Raw genomic sequence first — 19,569 nt, 5'->3', positions numbered from 1 at the left:
GGGGGGGTTCGTTTAATGGTCGGTCTTCCAGTTTAAAGAGGGGAGCGGGGCCCAATAAAGCTTTTCGCTCAGGCGAATTCGGCCGGAGCGCTCGTCGTCGTGGAAGAGGACAACATGCCGCCCCAGCAGTGGAGGATCGGGCGCGTGGTGGCGGTGCACGTCGGCTCTGATGGCAAGGTCCGAGTGGCGGACGTGAAGACAGCGGAGGGAACAACGCACCGGCGCGCCATTCATAGATTGTCGCTTCTACCGATGCAGTACTGAAGGACGTCGTCCCTTCAGAGGGGGCGGTGTTCGTTTAATGGTCAGTCTTCCAGTGTAAAGAGGGGAGCGGGACGCAATAAACCCAAAATCGGCCACCGCTCTCCTCTCTCCCGCTCTCGTTTTGTCTTCATCTCTGTCCATAGCATAAGATAATTTAAGACAAATAAAATAGTTAACATTCGAACTCCCTATCCTTAGGAAGTATCATGCCCTGTCGTAGTTGATAAATTCTCTAATTCGGAAGTACCAATTAGAACCCTTCACTTCACAAGTTTTTGTTCGTTTAATATAAACTCATATTAAATATTCACGCTAATTATACCCGTTACTCGTAGAGTTAAAGGGTATTCTAGATTCGTTGAGAAGTATGTAACAGGTAGAAGAAAGCGTTCCGACCCTATAAAGTTTATATATTCTTGATCAGTATCAATAGCAAAGACGATCGAGCCATGTCCGTCTATCCGTCCGTCTGTCCGTATGAACGCTGAAATCTCAGAAATCTATAAGAGAGAGGAAGTTGAGATTAAGCATGAAGATTATTGCGGTCCATACGCAGCGCAAGTTTATTTCCTAATCCTACCACGCCCAAAAATCACGAAAAACTAAAATCGTTTAAGTCTCAGGAACTATTATAGCTAGAAAGTTGAAATTCAGTATGTATAATCTTGGGATGCTAGCGCAATTTATGGTGGTACCATCATCCGTCCACACACATTTCTACGCGCACCAGGCTTTTGGCATTTTCTAGAAAAGCTGATATCTCGGTAACTATAAGTGATAGAAAGTTCGGATTAAGCATGTAGGTTTTTATGATGATCCCAATGCGAATTGTATTTTTTTAAACAAGCCACGCCAACAAAACCCGAAAAACCGAAAATGCGAAAATCTTGGGAACCATAAGAGCTATTTTTTATCTGGCTGCGACCACTCTAACGCCCACAAACCGCGGAAAACTTGGGCGTTCGTTTGCCTTCGTTTGACCCTATTTAACTTATTTCTATTAATCTCTACCGATTTACCAAAAAACTTTCAAATCGGAACATTAGTTCGCTATTTATAAAGAAACTTAGGTTATAAGGCCTCATATGGGCAGTGACGTCACAATCAGGTACTCAACATGCTTTCTCCGACAATAGGTGGCGCTTTTAAAATTTTCACTAGCAAAAGGAATATTTTAAAATTGTGTAAAACAGTAACGGGTATCTTATAGTCGCAGCACTCGACTATATAGTTTCTTTTTGTTTTAATAATCTATTTAAAAAAATTGATCAATTTTAAATGCCATTGGCTGTTGTTTGTTTGATAACGGAGCTTTAAAGCTATGTCTTCCCAAGCTTTTTATCTGCTCTCGCTTACTTTCTTTCTCCTAGTTTTGTAACCAGAGCGATAAAAATCCATTTGTTTTTTGAGTGTGGAAACAATACAAAGCAAAATGAGTAAGAAAAATACGTTCTTCGGAATGAGCGATCACGATAAATTATAAATAATCCTTATGTTACAACCAAATAAACTCTCCAGCCAAAGCCCTTCGCAACTATTTTATTATCAATAGTGCCCGTCACTGCCTCAACAAAGACAACATCTGCTTACATAGGGGAACAAAGTTTTTTTTTTTTTTTTGATATAACAATACATTTATTAAACGTCAATCAGCCAACTTAATGGCTATAATACGTTGAGTACTACAAAGAACAAATAACATAAATACATAACAGGAAGGAAATTAACTTATTTTTATTACTAGATAACTAGAGATCAATGCTAAATGCTAATGCTAAATTACTGCTTTAGGACTTGATAAATTTGGCGTCCTCTTGTCCAGAGATCGGCTGGATGCCTTCGCTTTAGACGTCTTCTAATAGTAGCGTAAACCAGCGAGGAGGCTAAGTGGTTTGTGTGAGCTGTGAGACGATCGTTGTACCGACTCGAGTGCCTGTTTATCTATTCCCTAATAGAGGGAATGTGGAGGTCATCTTCTAGAGCTTTGTTTCTGACGTACCAAGCCGCATTTGCAATCATGCGCAACGCCCGGTTTGGAACCCTTTGAATTTTCATAACGTTAGAATCTGAAGCCAAGCCCCATAGTTGGATGCAGTACATCATCAAGGGCACCACAATTGATTTGTACAGCAGCACTTTGTTAGCTAGGCTTAGCTTGCTCGTTGGCTTAAGCAACCAGTAGAGTTTCCTAAGCTTGGAACGACAAGTAGCTGCTATTTTCAAAGTATGCTGAACACAGTTAAAAACAAAATTGGAAGAGCACATCTGGGCTGTTTCGAAATACCTAGATGGACTATATAAGAATTCTTACACATATTAGCAAAAGCTTGCAGTTGTATTAAAAGGTATTGAGCCCGATGTTCCACCCGGTGACATAGCACCAGGACGGCGATCGATTATCTGAACTGCATGTGTCCGATACAATATCATTTCCAAAAATATTCAAATCCCTATAACGGCGAAACACCAGGAACGGCAATATGGCAAGAAAGAAGATGAAAAACGACGTATAAAGAAACGAGGACAGTAGGAACGAAAACATTATTCGAGAAGAGCTCGCTAAGTGAAGGCGTGCTCATGCGGAGCAGAACCGGATAGAAATGCAATGTGAACATTATATATAATAAAATAATATTAATTTAAAACATAAATAAAGAAACGCCTATATATTGTATTATACTTAACAACAAAACGTTCCCATACCTAACACCATCACTTCACACACCTCATTGATCTCATTTTTCTGATCTCATTTTTTCTACTTTAAATGAAGTTGTTAATAAAGAATTGTCTTCTTCATTTTCTTGCAGTTCTCGTAGCTCAGGACATCCATCGACTCCAAAAGCTAGTTTCCTTCTAACTCTATCAAAGTTAAGCGTCTCATTGAAGTAATGGCTCTATATGCATCTGTTATAACGTTGTACAAGGTTATTGTGGTTTCTGACCCACTGAGTGGATTTCAGGACAGAAGCAATACAACAGCTTCTATTATATAATCTATAAATAATGGCACCATACAACAAATTAATATGCAAATTTCATGCTTAAACCGATCTTTATGTCATTAACAGTTACGGAGATCTCTGCGTTCCTACAAAAAGTGCCAACCGTATTTCGTGCTCAGTGGACTGATAATGGCAACGACACTTAGTCTTTGCTGCATAGAAACACACATTCACGTACACCGAAACATGATCGACCACGAGCCTTCAAACAAGCCATGCATACAAGGAAATGGATAGACTCAAGGTAAGACAAACACATGAAGAAATATAGACAATGAGAGACAAAAACAAAATGAGATAGTCGCTATTTAAGACACCGAGAACGAAAGATACAAGTACAAACGAATAACAACGAAAAGACAGACTACTCAAGGAGGCATGTAAGCAAGGGCAGACCTGAACCTAACTTTCTAACTTTTATAGTTCCCGAGATTTACGCATTTTCCGTTTTCCGTAATTTGTGGGCGTGGCCAGATAGTGTGAAAATAAGACACATTTGGGGCATCATAAGGAACTAATCGCGAAATCCCTAATTTCTATTTTTTATAGTTACCGAGCTTGGTGGCCTTAAGAGTGGGTATGGCCGGATAATGGTACCACCATAATATCCTCCTCAGATTTCAGCGGTTTTAGTTTTTCATGATTTGTGAGCATTAGAGTGGGCGTGGCAGGATGCTGAGATAAGCTTGCGCTGCGAGGGAACCTCGAAAATCTGCTAGCTAAATCTCAACTCTGAATCTCTTACGGATGGACGGACGGATGGACTGACAGGCGGAATTCGAAGAGAGTGACTACATACAAGACTCACGAAAGGTCGGTCAGATTAAAGTACTCGGCTTTACATGAGAATTTTTTTTTAATATTTAATTATTGGATCTTTTCTACGTGCTTAAAATACAAACAAATAGTCCTATGCTGTTCTTTGAAGCTAAACTGCTGCGAGGTAATCAAACTGTTCCTATCAGGGTATTTTCGTAGGTGTGAGATTAGTAGTAATTTAAGCTTTAATAGACAAGGCAGTAGACTGATGGGTTTGTAGGCAGAAGGTTGAGATTTAAATATGCTTGAGCGTTATCGTTATGAGCGACTTTTTCCGGTGGTGAGTGAAGTAGATCCATTTTAGTATTGCTAAATATCGTAGTGATACATATGAGCGCACAGTTAGGTAATTTAATGATTATTTCGGGCGAAATTAAGTAATGGCCAGGATTTTTTTAAAGTTCAGTTGTTTTTTGATGGTTTTGAGCCCTCCAATGGACGATCGGGATAGAGGTTTAATTAATTGTAGATGGGGTTTAAAGACATTTTGTAAGAAGCAAAGATTTTAGCCTTTTCTTCATTGCTGCGCGCCCATAAACCTATTTCGGATCTTGAAGGCGGATCAGGACCGACTGGACTGGGTAAGCTCTCCAGAAAAAGAAAATTTGTTCTATGTAATCACGTTGTTCTCCTTTTTTTGTTTTTTAAGAGTTCTTGACAAACTGCTGCCTTAAGTCTTACTTTGGGAGCCGGAGATCGACGGACTTTCCATTCTCTATGCAGTTGGCGGTTTTCCTGATGAAGAGTGTGCTTCTCAGATAGTAGTGGCCATTGGCTCCGGCGTAGGTGCTTTGGTAGGCTTCCGTACATTGTTTAATTGAGTATTCGATATCAGCTTCGAAGGATATATTTGGAACCAACTCATTGTGGGTGCTAACATATTTTTTATACTTCAGCCAGTTATTTTCTGTTTCGCATGCTGTGGTCAGATGACAGATCTGCCAATGTTTCATCGCGCATTACGCTCAGCTGAACTCTTCTTGTTACAGTGAAGTCACAAATATCTGGGAGTTTTCTTGGATCTGCTGACCAGTAGGTAGGCCTACTCGGTGTACACGGGATAGCTTTGTATAGTTGGAAACACTTCAGGTTCGCGAGGCTAGATTCCCGTGTTGGTGTTTTGCATTGGATTCACCGGCTGTTATACAGCTGTTAGAACTATATTGAACTGTGGGGGCAGTATACTGCGGAAATCGTAAGTGGCTCTAGTGGCTACATATATTTATGCGAACTGCAGTGGTCTGAAAATAATTAATAACAATAGTTTCCAAAGCAAAATCGCTTTTGGGATTGAAAGAGCAGGAACGGATAAAAGGGGAGAAGCAGAAATTTTTGACGAATGGATAAATGATGAATTAGCTGAAAAAATACTCATCATTTGATTCAAATTATTTTTCTTTCTACCATTGTCCAGCTGTAATAACCTCACTACATATACATATGTACGTTTTCTTTAATTTGTGTTGTGCGTTAGCCCAACACGGGCACTGCATATTGGGATGAAATGCCTTTATTTTGGCTAAAACCTAAAAAGTTCATGTTAATATATCAATAATGTTACAATTATTTCAAGCTTAGAAATGTCCCTAGACATCGAAAATATTTAATTAAATTTTTTTTTTTAGTAAAGTTCCTAAATTTTGGCGTCCTCGTATTTTTAAACAGTTTGACCAATTAAAATGTGTCGCATGGTATGTAGAAAATATTTGTATAAGTGTTTAATTATATGTGCTTTTGTGTTGTCATGTTTTTAATGTAATACGTAAAAATTATTTTGTTGATTCTAACCTTAAAATATTTGTGTTTCGTGGAGCATATCTAGCAAGATACAACAGGATTCAAATAACAACTTATGTGGTAGTATGAGTTATTATATGCATATTCAGATAGCATTTAATTAATTTGCGGGAATTTGCGGGGTGGTTAAATATTTCAATAGATGCAAGCAAGGTTGCTATTCGTCGAGGTGACTTGCTAGAAGTTTGACTGGATAAAAATCACAATGTCAACGCTACTTTTGACTGGGTTTGCGTCGAAGAAATTCCAAAATTTCCGGGAAACGATTTGTAGGCGATTAAAAACAAAATAAAAACCTTTATTGTTCAAGTTAAGAGACTGCTAATAAAAGCACACCGAAATATTCGTCGTTTTAAAGAAGAACATGCTAGCTGGCTTGCATCGGAGCTAATATTTTATTCAAAAGATGATTGTTATCGTAATCTTGGTGGACGACCTCGGGTCTCTTATGACGAAGGAAGTTTACTGCATAAAAGAAGATTTGCTTCCGAACTTGCAAAGGAAAATTCAACACTTCTACTTGTTGAAGCAGATGCTATGTCTGCTAAGAAGGCAAAAATACGGATATTTCTCACAATTTAAATACGACAATAAATAGTTCTGACAGTTCAAAATTAAGGCAACAACCTTCATTGAAAGAGCCTATACCATTATCACCTGATGAGGCCTTAGCATTTATTATAGAAAACTCGTTTTCCAAGCAGCAATATATTAACATACGCTTAAAGAGTATCGAAAAAAACTGCAATATATATCCAAGCTACGAAAAGGTGAGAGAAGCTAAGGAAAAGTGAGGTTAACAGTCAAAAGTTCAAGCCTAAACCAAATTCATATCAGTACGGAGTTAGTCCTCTCTACGCATGGGTTAGGTTTTTGGAATTCGTTCTTAACATCTCATATCGTGTTAGTATTCAAAAGTGGCGAATTAGTACGGACTCTGAGAAAGAAATAATGATGGTACGCAAGAAGGACATTGAGCGAAAGCTTTGATCTGAAATGGGGCTGCATATTAACAAACCAAGTCAGAATGTTTCTGGAAATTCGAACGATGGCAATACGGCACGAAGAGCATTTTCGGATGTTAAATTATTTGCCTCAATATTACAACTGGATGAGCGCTTTTAAACAAACTACATATCATTTTAATAGTTTTATCATGCGAATATGCCGTTTGTTTAAATAAGTTTAAGAAATTTTGTGAAGAAACGCTGCGTTTGCATTTAATTAAATATCCGTGGTATCCAATGACCGCTACGGTCCACAAAATTTTAGTTCATGGTCCAGAAATAATTAAATCATCTGTACTTCCTGTTGGTTGCTTAGGCGAAAACGCATCTGAGGCTCGCAACAAATATTACAAGCGCGATAGGATTTTGCATACCAGGAAAAAGAGCAGAGTGAACAATTTAACCGACGTATTTCACCGAGCTTTGGATTCTTCTGATCCTTACTTATCAAGCATCGCTCAAAAAAAGAGTTCAAAATCACACTCATTGCCAAGTGAAGTTATTGCACTTTTAGTTTCTCCAAAACCGGAAGATGCAGCCCAAGTATATAGTGTTGAAGACGAGATTAAAAGTATACCATTTTTTGATTTTGATTTAGAAGAAGAACGTTTATATTAATACAAGTTTATGTACTTATTTTTAAGTTTTCGTTAATTAAGCTATATTATAATATGCAAAAATATTAAAACATAAAAATTTTCTAGCAATTGTGGATAAAAAAAAATGAAGAGTATAATTAATATGATTTTATAAATACAGCAGTTCTATTATGTGGGCGGCAAGGAAGGCATGGTTGTAGTGTAAAAAAAAATCTGAAATTCAAAAATAATATAAGCAGCAAATTCTCCAAGTTTCAACTTTCTAGCTTTAAAATTACGGCTATGGCCAAAAAAAAGGCATTTCATCCCAATGTGCACTGTCAAAAGACAAATTAGACCATACCTGTCCTATGTCACTTCCTCCCCCTTAAAAGGGTTTCCTATGATTGATTTGGCATTTTAGGGTATGCAGGCAACTGGTTTTTGAAGACTCTGATTTTTGTTGCGATACTTGATTAACTTTTACTTGTTTTTTATACCCATTACTCGTAGAGTAATACGGTTTATTGTATTTGTCGGAGAAAAGACAAGTCAGTCTCTCGTTAGACCGAGACTATGGTGTGACCATAGGTCGTGCTAGGATACACCAGTTCTGGTATGATGGGGACTTAGTTTGCGAACTGAGGTCGTGTGTTGCTTCGTTGTGTTGCTGGATCTGGTCTCTCTATTCTTCACACTTTACTCCTATTCGTCCCTAGTTTAAGCGTGGCGTTCTGTTTTAGCGTTGTGTTGAGGACTTTTTAGTAAGTGGCGGCTATGAGCAACAAAGGCAACGAAGACTCGCAGCACCATCCAGGACTTGAAATGGAGTAGCAGCAAGCTAGCGGTCAAGCGACTGATGAGGGCCGGCGTGGAGAAGACTTTAATTCTCCGACATATTTGTTGAAAAGTATGTTACAGGTAAAGTGAAGCATTTCTGACCCTATCGAGTATATACATATACATATAGTCAAGTCGATCAGCACTTACAGTGGATTTTATTAATTTTATTGATGTCCGCAAACTAGTAGTACACGTTTTCAGAATTAAACTAAAGAAATCATAACTAATTAAATCTTGGTGTATGCTTGATGTATGTGATCCCTTACACATTATTCTAACATATGATCAAACACATGCTGAAGTTTTTCAAACGATTTTTGTTAATGTTTAATTGATTTGGCAAATATAAGTGCAAGCAAAGATTAAGTTTGTGATTTAAATGATATTTTTGACCAAACATTATTTAAATATAAAATCTGTGTTTTGAGGAGGGCATTAATTTATGCCACCTGTTTTATACCTTATTTACAATTTATAACTACATGAAAAGTGCAAAAGAAAAGGAGGAGAGATTTTGTTTTCTACGATTTATTTTAGCAGCGCGATGACTGCGATACAAAACGAAATGCAATGAGACGAGAGCTTCTCTCAGCTTGTCTACAGATGAAAAAGATAATTTAGCATTTAGACCAAATTGTAAATTATTATTTTGTTATTGACTACTCCCGACAATCTGCACTGTGAGCTTTGCTTCATAAAAAACAAGAGGAAACGATATAGTCGAGTGCCGCGACTGTAAGCTACAAGTTACTGTTTTACACAATTTTATAATATTCATTTTGCTAGTTAAAATTCCCCAAGCGCCACCTATTGTCGGAGAAAGAATGCTGAGTAACTGATAGTGACGTCACTGCCCATGTGAGGCCTTATAACCTAAATTTCTTCATAAGTAGCGAAATAATGTTTCGTTTGAAAAATCTTTGGTAAATCGATAGATATAAACAGAAATAAGTTATACAACGTCAAAGGCATTCATAATATTATTATAGACGCCACAGTGTTCCGCGGTTTGTAGGCGTTAGAGTGGGCGTGGACGGGTTAAATCCCATGTAGATATGAAATTGCATATCCAAAACAAGAATTCCTAAGCCAATTTTCTAGCTCTTATAGTGGACGTGGCTAGATGAGAAAAAAATAATTCGTATTGGAAATAACACAAAAAAATAACTGAACAATCCCAAATTTCTGTCACTTATAGTTACCGAGATATCAGCCTTTCTGTAAACAGCGAAAATCCTCTTTCTAGCTTGGTGGGCGTGGCCGCATAATGGAACCCCGTTGAAATGTGCTGGAACCTCAAGATTATACATACCTAATTCCAACTTTATAACTCTAATACTTCCTGAGATTTCAGCGATTTTAGTTTTCCAGGATTTGTGGGCGTTAGTGTAGGCGTGGCAGGATGCTGAAAAAAATTTTCGATGCGTACGAATCTTCATGCTTAATCTCAACTTTGTACCTCTTATAGTTCCTGAGACCTCAGCGTTCATACGGACAGACGGAAAGACGGACGGATAGCCAGACATAGCTCAATCTACTTCGCTATTGATCCTGATCAAGAATATATTATATATACTTTATTGGGTCGGAAATCTTCCTTCTACCTGTTACCTTCTTTTCAACGAATCTGATTATTTTTTACTGGAATATTTAAAAATTTGTTATTGCAGTAGAAACTGGTGCTGAAACCATTTTATATTTATATTTTATAACATTCATTGAAAAGTATTTAAAAGGTAGAGGAATGCGTTACCGACCCGAATCGTCCGCCTGTCCGTATGAACGCTAAGATCTCAGGAACTATAAGAAATACAAAGTTAAGATTAAGCATGCAGGTACCCAACGCAGCGCAAGTTTATTTCAACATCCTGTCATTAGGAACAATTAGACCTAATAAGTTGGGATTAAGTATAGTCTTGATATGCCAATATCTCAGTATCTATAAGTCATAAAAAGTTGGTATTAAGGATGTGATTTTATATGATTCACCAATGCGTATTACTTTTTTTCCCATCGGGCCAAGCCCACTCTAACTCCAACAAAATACGAAAAACCGAAAACTATAAAAGCTAGAATGTTAGGCCTAGGCATACGTACTTGTATTATATATATTCCACTGCAGCTCGACAGGAGTTTTTATCCGGTCACGCTTACTCTAACGCCCACAAGCCACGGAAAACTGTGGCGTTCATAATATTTAAATGTATTTTTTGGATTGACCTTGTATAGCTTTTCTAGTTTATATCTATCGATTTAATAAAGATTTTTTTAATTGGAACATTATTTCGGTATTTATTAAGAAATCTAGGTTATAAGGACGTCACCATCACATACTCAACATGCTTTTTCTGACAAAAGATGGCTCTTTGTGAATTCCCTCAAGTAAAATTAATATATTAAAATTGCGTAAATCAGAAACAGGTATCTTAAAGTTGCGGCAAATGATGTTTTGATTAACTGATTCAGGGAGTTGTAGTGAAATACAAAAACAGGTTGATTGAATTGTTATTCCCACAGATAGGTTAAAAAAGGTTGCATATGAAGTTGCACGCTAAGTAAGCACACATAAATGCCACCGTGGTATGAATTTGAACAAATTGGATTATGAAGTTCAGCGCAAAAAATCGGACTTCAACTTCTTATCTAATAGAAAGAGTTGAACTAAGAGATTAGTTTGCATAGAAACTACTAAGGTACTGGCGAATAATAGCCTCTGCAAGGCTAAACTCATTTTTAAATTTTAAGATAATTAATTTGCTTACCTATCAAAAATTCTTGCCTCCTTTAGAACATTTCCCAAATTTATGTATGCATCCAAAAAGTTGGGATCAAGAGTAACAGCTTTTTCGAAATGATGTATTGCCAACCAAATTTCTCCTTGAGCGTTGAATACGCATCCTAAATTACTCCATGCAACTGCGAAGCCCGGACATGTTTCAATTGCTTTCAGGTAACAGGCCTACATATAAAATAAAAGTTTCTGTTTATTTACTTTTAGGAAAGTTTTAGTTTAAATTTCTTTTCCAAAATGAGCAATTTTCTGTAAAGAGATGGATATATTCATAGCAATGCTCAATTTACTGAATATCGATCTTATATTTATATACACCGTCCGGGTTTTAGTGGTAGTGGTCCTTTTGGGAATCATTTCAACCACCGTCAATACAGTGACCTATATCCGAAAAGAGATGTACGTACTTTGGCTTCTTCCAGACGACCTAAGGCCTTAAGCAGATTTCCAAGATCACTTCGCACACAGTATAGCTCCTAAATATAAATAATTTTAAACGGTTAGAGAAAAAATATTTAAATTTAAATTTATATGAAACAAACAATAATAAATTGTACGTTTTTAAAACCTTATTTACTGAATAAAACAAGACGAAACGCTAGTCGAGTGCCGTGACTATAAGATACCCGTTACTGTTTTACAGAATTTTAAAATATACATTTTGTTAGTGGAATCATGCTTAATCTCAACTTTGTATCTGCTATAGTTCCTGAGATCTCAGCGTTCATACGGACGGACGGACGAACGGACGGACAGACGGACATGGCTAAATCGACTTCGCTATTCATCCTCATCAAGAATATATATACTTCATAGGGTCGGAAACGCTTTCTTCTATCTGTTACATACTTTTTAACGAATCTAGTATACTCTTTTACTCTTTGAGTAACGAATATAAAAAATTCCTAATAAACAAAAATTTTAAAAATGATTTAAAAGTAATCCGGAAAACTTAGTAAAAACTTACTGGATTGTATTGTAATGCTGTAATATATGCTTGAACAGCAGACTCCATGTCACGCGCAGCTACTAATGCAGCAGCCAAATTTATGTATCCATCAATAAAGTCAGGTTTTAAGCGTACAGCTCTGCGATAGTTGTCTAGAGCTTCTTGCAATTGGCCACGCTCTTTATACACATTTCCTAAATTACTAAATAAGAATTTTGTATATAGTACTTGTTGGTGCAGCACATTTCAATTTTTATATGAATTGCTTAATTTAGTTTTAAATAGTATTAAAAGAAAGTAAAAAAGATAGAAAGTTTATAATTAGTATTTTGAAAAAGAGCCAAAAACAAAAAAGTCTTGCGGTATTTTCGCTAGTTGGCGCTGAAAGCGCGTAGTTATTGTTCGTCGTAGTATTGTTTTCGGACAGCTCATTCCACGCGCTAACACGTGTTTGATTGATTGACTATCTTTTCTAGTTCGTGAGTTATAGCGTCGCAATTATGGAGCAAATAAAGAGAAAAAACGGCATATTTTACAGTACTACTACGATAAAGGCAAAAATGCATCTCAAGCCGCCAATAACATTTGTGCAGTTTATGGACCCGATACAGTTTCCATTTCTACCGCACAACGATGGTATCAACTTTTTCGTTATGGTGTAGAGGCGGCCGAAGATGCGCCACGATCCGAAAGGCCTGTCGTCGAAAATTGCGATAAAATCGCAGAATTGGTCGAAAGAGACCGGCATAGTAGCAGCCGTAGCATCGGTCAAGAGCTTGGCATGAGTCTTCAAGCCGTTATAAACCATTTGAAGAAGCTTGGAGTCACTAAGAAGCTCGATGTATGGGTGCCACACGAATTGACGCAAAAAAACATCTTTGACCGTATCGACGCATGCGAATCGCTTCTAAATCGCAACAAAAATACAACAGTTTTAGAGTAACTGCGAAATTTTTTGATGTAAAACTGGGGTACAGCAAGCCTGCGTTTTCGGAAAAGCTTTTAAGACTTATATACATACATACATATGTAGGTTAAATAAATCACACTTCTATAACTAGATTTAACCAGACTTTTTTATTAGTATTATTTGCGTAAGATCAAATAATATGTGAACGAAAAAGTCCAAGTTGAGAAAACTGAATCCCTTGTGATCCCTCGCAGCCTAGTTGTTAATGTTCTGAAAAGCCGTCCTGCCACGGTCGCCAATGTTTCATCCGCTGTGTAATGAGAGGCAGCCAAAGGTGGTATTTGCCAGTACAAATATATAGGAAATTTGACCGTTTTTCTGGCAAAAAAACATTTTTTGAAATTTCAAAAATTTAAATCATTTTAGCTGAATTGCATTCACATTATATCAATTGTAAGTGTTGCATAACAGAAATTCTAATAATTCTAATGGCGCAACTGCGAAGAAATCAGCTGATAAAAACAGCTGTTGCTGTTTATCTTTACAAGCAGTGGCAATATTGGGATTTGAGCGCAGTTTTAAAATCGTGAAAAGTAAAAAATTAGAGAATATAATTAAAAACTTTGAATTGAATATGTTTTTTTGTACGTCAGATGTTGGAAAAATTCTTGATAGTTTAAAAATAGGGTGAAAATGTAAGTAGTCTAAGAAACGTATTTTTAGATTTAAATCTCATTTTTAAATGGACATTAAAAGTGAGTCCAGCCGTCCATCAATGAAATAAAGACTATGTTTTAGAGTATTTCATTCTTATTCGAATGAACCAGAAAGTGCACTTATATGCACTTTTCGAGATATTTAAGTTTTAAGGACGCAACCTCAAATGAGCCAATGCTTGATTGTTCCTTAAATTATGCTGCAGCGCCTTCTATTACTAAAAAAAAAATTGCAAATTATTATTTCAAACATTGTTCTTGTGTTTTAAAACAGTCAACAAACATGTTCGCAAAGTAAATTTGCAGTGCAATTTTGATTAGTTTTTTAGTTAATATCTGATTTTGCAGTTTGAATTGCAGCACCCATAATTTTTTCACATCTGAAATCTATTGACCATATGAACTCAAATCAAAAAATAGAATCGAAATATCTTGCTTAGTTTTTGAGTTATCATATGATCTTGAGGTTGTGGCGGTGCCACGCCCACAATTTTTTTCACATCTGAAATATATTGACCATATGAACTCAAATCAAATAACATAATCAAAATATCTTGCTTAGTTTTTGAGATATTACTTTTGGCGAGAAAAACGATCAAATTCCCTATAGTGCAGTGGTTGTTGTATGTATTTGTATTTGGTGGCGCATTTACAAAAATAAATGGGCATTCAGAGCAAAGGCGTTGAGAACACCTGTGTTAGACTATAAGATAAGGTTATAGAATATTGTGACAAAGTGTTTGCCCACAATGTGTTGGTTATAATGTACCGTTGCGGCAAGTTGCTGCCCACAACGGCCGGTCACTCGGTAGGTCGGGCAGTCGTGTAGCGATCAGAGTACCGATCGAGACCAGATGGTGGCCACGATCAGTGACGATGAAACTGCTAAACTTCTTCTAGTAAGCTGATAGCCGGGTCGTGGCTCCAGCTAGTAATATGAATGTGCAAGAAGTTACCACTGTGGCACGTCGCTGCTCACGGAGTGGTAGGTTCTGGAAAGCTCGTTGCGGCAAGTTGCTGCCCATAACGATCAGTCACCTTGTGAACGCCTCTGCAGTGATGCAGAGTCGGACCGAGACCGGATGGGGGCCACGGTCGGTGTCGATGGTGCTACCGACCTTCCTCTCGTAAGGTAATAGCATGGTCTTAGCTTCAGCTATACTGTCGCGGCGGTTGACAAAGATGAAAACACCCGACTAAGAAAGTGCCTTTATTATTAGGCTGTCGACCCAGAACTAATTAACATAAGAGAGTGAGAGAGCTTAATCGTAACCCTAATTCGCACAAATCACGACCGTCGATTAGCACCACTTCTGCCAATTTGGATTTTTCCCGTCAAAACGGGCTTTTTTTTTAAGGATAACTGCAGGGAAAATTTATGAATTGCGGGAGGCTGAAGTTCTGGCTTTTTTAGAAATTCATTTGGATTGTTTTGTGGAGGCGGGAAAGCGACTTTTTTTTTTTTTCTCATCTGCAATGAAGTAGGAGAAAAGGAATTGGTCTTCGGTAAAATTTTTATTCTGCCGACCCTTTTTTTTCCCTCTCTTTTGTTTTTAGTGGACTTTTTAAATATATTTTTTTTGCTTTTTTCTCCACACTTCCCGCCCAAGACAGCTTTTTTTGTTTGTTAAAAGTTGGCAGCAGTGATTAGCACCCGACGTAAGACTTCTTGTGCCGTCCGTCGTCGAGCTCTTAGCTCAGATCACCGTTGTATATTTAACTTAAATATGTATATGTATTTTGGTTATATAAAAGTCAAAAAGTCTTGCGGTATTTTCGCTAGTTGGCGCTGAAAGCGCGTAGTTCTTGTTTTATTCGTCGCATACTATACCTTTTTGGAAAGCTAATTTCACGCGCTAACACATGTTTGATTGATAATCTTTTCTTTTAAGTCGTTCGTGAGTTATAGCGTCGCAATCATGGAGCAAAATAAAGAGAAAAACGGCATATTTTACAGTACTACTACGATAAAGGCAAAGATGCATCTCAAGCCGCCAATAACATTTGTGCAGTTTATGGACCCGATACAGTTTCCATTTCCACCGCACAACGATGGTATCAACGTTTTCGTTCTGGTGTAGAGGTGGCCGAAGATGCGCCACGCTCCGAAAGGCCTGTCGTCGAAAATTGCGATAAAATCGCAGAATTGGTCGAAAGAGACCGGCATAGTAGCAGCCGTAGCATCGGTCAAGAGCTGGGCATGAGTCTTCAAACCGTTATGGGTGCCACACGAATTGACGCAAAAAAAACATCTTTGACCGTATCGACGCATGCGAATGACTTCTAAATCGCAACAAAATCGACCAGTTTTTGAAGAGTATGGTGACTGGCGATGAAAAGTGGGTCACTTACGATAACGTAAGGCGCAAACGGTCGTGGTCGAAAAGCGGTGAAGCGGCCCAGACGGTGGCCAAGCCTGGATTGACGACCAGGAAGGTTCTTCTGTGTGTTTGGTGGGATTGGCAGGGAATAAACCCTCAATTCGGACCTGTACTGCCAACAACTGGACCGCTTGAAGACAGCACTCATGCAGAAAAGGCCATCTTTGATCAACAGAGGCCGGATTGTCTTCCACCAGGACAACGCCAGGCCACACACATCTTTAGTGACGCGCCAGAAGCTCCGGGAGCTCGGATGGGAGGTTCTTTTGCACCCACCGTATAGTCCGGATCTCGCACCAAGTGATTACCACCTGTTTCTGTCCATGGCGAACGCGCTTGGTAGTCTGAAGTTGGCCACAAGAGAGTCCTGTGAAAATTGGCTCTCCGAGTTTTTTTTACCAATAGGGAAGCGAGCTTCTATTAAAAGGGCATTATAAAGTTGGCATCTCGTTGGGAACGCGTCATCGAACAAAACGGCGCATATTTGACTCGAATCGAATTATTGTAACCAATTTTATGAACAATTGAAAATTCAATAAAAAATACCGCAATTCTTTTTTGACAACCTAATACTTCGGACATTAAACAATTTTCAGTATCTAAAAACTGTTACTGTCATAACTAGAGAATCAGATACTTAGTTTTTATTTATATTTTTATATGTTGTAATATTATATATATATGCCGACTCTGCACTCCGGGGACAATCACCCAGAGCCCGGCCAGAAGTGGTCAACATGCGCAACTAAGAAACCGCCAAATCTGCACTCTGGGGGCAATCACCCAGAGCCCGACCAGAAGTGGCCAACAGGGGCATTAAAGAAATCGTCGACTCCGCACTCTGGAGTCAATCCCACGGTTCCCGGCCAGAACACTCGCGCAGCGAGCACCTGGATAAAATTGTTGATCTGGCACTTTGGCGACAGCGCTGCGACCGGACGAAGACTTCTAGCTGCAGCCGGATCGGACCTTTAGTTTAGTTTAAAATCATACTCCGCAGCCATAGCTGTGTAATAAATAATTGTAACACATTCTTTATATTATCCTTTACCTTAACAGGTTTAGGTGAAATAAATGAAAGAAACTTAATAAACCCAATCTGTTATAAATGTATCCTTGCCCCAACGGGCTTGCGTGAAAGTAAGAATTAATATTAAAAAAGGTCATTAAAATTAACTTATATTTAACTTATAGTATTAACACCAGCTTCCCAATGTATAATATTAAATAAGAAAAGGCAAGAAATATATATTCCGAATTAGATGTGGAATGCATGATACTTCCGATCAGTTTTCTCAGATGAATATTTGGTATTTCCTTAAGACAGACAAGACACCCATAATAGACAAGACAGACAAACTTGACAGAAAATCGGAGTGAATCAAATGATTTGACTGATAGATTCACTCACCTACTAGCAAGCCGACCGACAGACACAAAAAATGTTTTTACTGAATAGATCTTATATATGTATATGTATACATAGAAATAAGAAAGTAAAGTAAAAATTAACTCACCTATACGCTTCGGCCAACAACGGGTTTTGTTTAATTGCTAGTGTTGAGAATTGTGCTGACTTATCAAGTCTCCTACACTGAAAATGAATAGATGACAACAATAATAGGACTCCAGTGTTTGTACTATCTTGACGCCATAATTGCATGCAATGTTTTTCTGCACTTTCATAGTCAACAGCTTGGTATTCTCTGTGAGCCAACTCGAGTAAACCTATAATGTAATGTAAAAAGAATGTTTTATTATTTAAACCGCTTTAGTCAGCTGACTACACCGTCACTAAGTATCGATAAAGCTCCGGTAACCGAAGAACCTAAGTTAAGCTAAGATAAGATCGTTTTTGTTAAGCATGATTGCGATTGGATTCAGTCTCGGTTAAGATGTGAAATAATGGAGACCTACAAATAGACTTTTACAAATTTATAAGTGGGATCTGACCCATAAAATGGATCTAATTAATGCACAAAAATTTACGGTCGTCCAACTCAAATAGCGGTTGGTGGCGTAAACTTGCCGATAGTCGGAAAAAAGGCCGAACTCGCGGCACGATTAAATAGTTCGTGGAACTCGCCCGGAGTCCCCCCTACTTGTGAACGGCGAAAACGAGAATTTTGCTGATCGGTCTCAGGAGTTGGATCTAGAAGATGACTTGAAGAAGGATTTATCTGTGGAGAATGCCGATGCTAGGTTGGAACTGATTCCGGCAAACGGCTTCAAGAACGAAGGAGTATTGTCGCTACAACAAATACGCGCTGAAATCGAAGATGGTAGAAAAAAGCTCCTGAACATTCTTGTGCAAGTAAGAGCCGCTTCGCAAGAAGTTGCCAATGACGTCAACAGCAAGCCCGAGAACTGCAACCAAGCAGTGAGAGATGAGGATGGGAATCAAGCAGTACAAGTACAATACCAAGCACCGATGGAAGTTCTGTTATCGATAGCGGAACCGATATCGCTCCTTTCCTGAATTTGCGGCATTCCTGGATGAACAAAGAACAGCAAAGATTTGCCATCTTAGGTGACATTAATGCTTGGCCGACTGAATGAGATCTCCCTACGCAAAAGGCGGAAGACGCACATTGTTAAAGGCCTTTACATCCGTGGATGCAGTTTTTCTTAATATGGGCGCAGAGCATACTCATGTGGAGCTGACATTCTAATCTTGTTCTCGCGAGCCACAAGGCGCCTTAATAAATGTACATTGTAATCGAGCATAAGACTAAAAACACATAGTGTCCAGGAAGTAGAACACAGGAGTCCTATTTCAATTTTCCCGATCCTTGGTGCCCGAAGTGACAGCCTGCGGGCCAGGCGTTTGCATCATAGAGCGACCCAGCCTGCTGTACTTTAAGGGACGCAGGACACACTCAGGACTATTCGAAAATCGCTTTTGTAAACGTCTTCAGTCAGTGCCTCACAGAAGGAATCAGAATCAACAATCTACCCTAATGCGGCACAAAAGAACATTGCTTAGGTAACCAGATGTAAGAGTGATAGAAAGCAGTAATGTTTGGTGGTGACCCTGCACATAAAAATGCATATAGCATACAGCATATACAAATCTGTGCATTTATAAGTCTAATGGTGCGAACGAACCCTGCTCAACGGCACTGCTAGAGAATTTATGGAGCATGCGGTTAGCTGCGGAGTAACCCTGAGGGTCAGTATATTGCGAAATGCTATTTAAGACGGAGTTCTTAATAGTTTTTTGCAGATGACGTAGCAATGTACATAGTACCAAAAATAATTGACGGAGCAGAGCATCTCGGAAACACTTTTGTGGTGATGGTAGGGAAGTGGCTCTTTACAATCGGCCTCAACGTGGCGCACTACAAAATCTAGCCAAAACGGGTGAAAACAGCCAGCATCCAAGTAAGAACTGGGAGATTGATAGACTCCAGTTTGACTATCAGGGAGGACCAAGCCGATGAAATCGCGAAAGCAGCAGAGCTTTGACGAGAGTAATGCTGGACACCAGGAAAGACAACTATGCTGCA

The 19,569-nt window shown here is 38.4% G+C and overlaps 1 protein-coding gene across 7 annotated transcripts in view; it reads right to left on the bottom strand.

Annotated features, from left to right (window-relative positions):
* The window catches only part of LOC108103095 (UDP-N-acetylglucosamine--peptide N-acetylglucosaminyltransferase 110 kDa subunit), a 106,006-nt gene that overhangs the window by 67,553 nt on the left and 18,884 nt on the right, over positions 1-19,569 (bottom strand). For 6 of the 7 annotated variants that reach the window (XM_041818388.1, XM_041818394.1, XM_041818393.1 and 3 more), the window contains 4 exons: positions 17,578-17,788; positions 12,072-12,255; positions 11,512-11,580; positions 11,076-11,272 (listed from right to left, as the gene is read on the bottom strand). In XM_041818388.1, coding sequence (XP_041674322.1) covers positions 11,076-11,272; positions 11,512-11,580; positions 12,072-12,255; positions 17,578-17,788 — 661 coding nt within the window. Of the gene's footprint in view, positions 1-2,011; positions 2,558-11,075; positions 11,273-11,511; positions 11,581-12,071; positions 12,256-17,577; positions 17,789-19,569 lie in introns of those variants that run through there. The other variant, XM_041818391.1, reaches the window with a different exon arrangement.

This window comes from Drosophila eugracilis, unplaced genomic scaffold (genome assembly GCF_018153835.1).
Source record: "Drosophila eugracilis isolate 14026-0451.02 unplaced genomic scaffold, ASM1815383v1 contig_2156, whole genome shotgun sequence".
Taxonomy (NCBI): domain Eukaryota; kingdom Metazoa; phylum Arthropoda; class Insecta; order Diptera; family Drosophilidae; genus Drosophila; species Drosophila eugracilis.
This window is presented reverse-complemented; position numbering and strand designations above follow the sequence as displayed.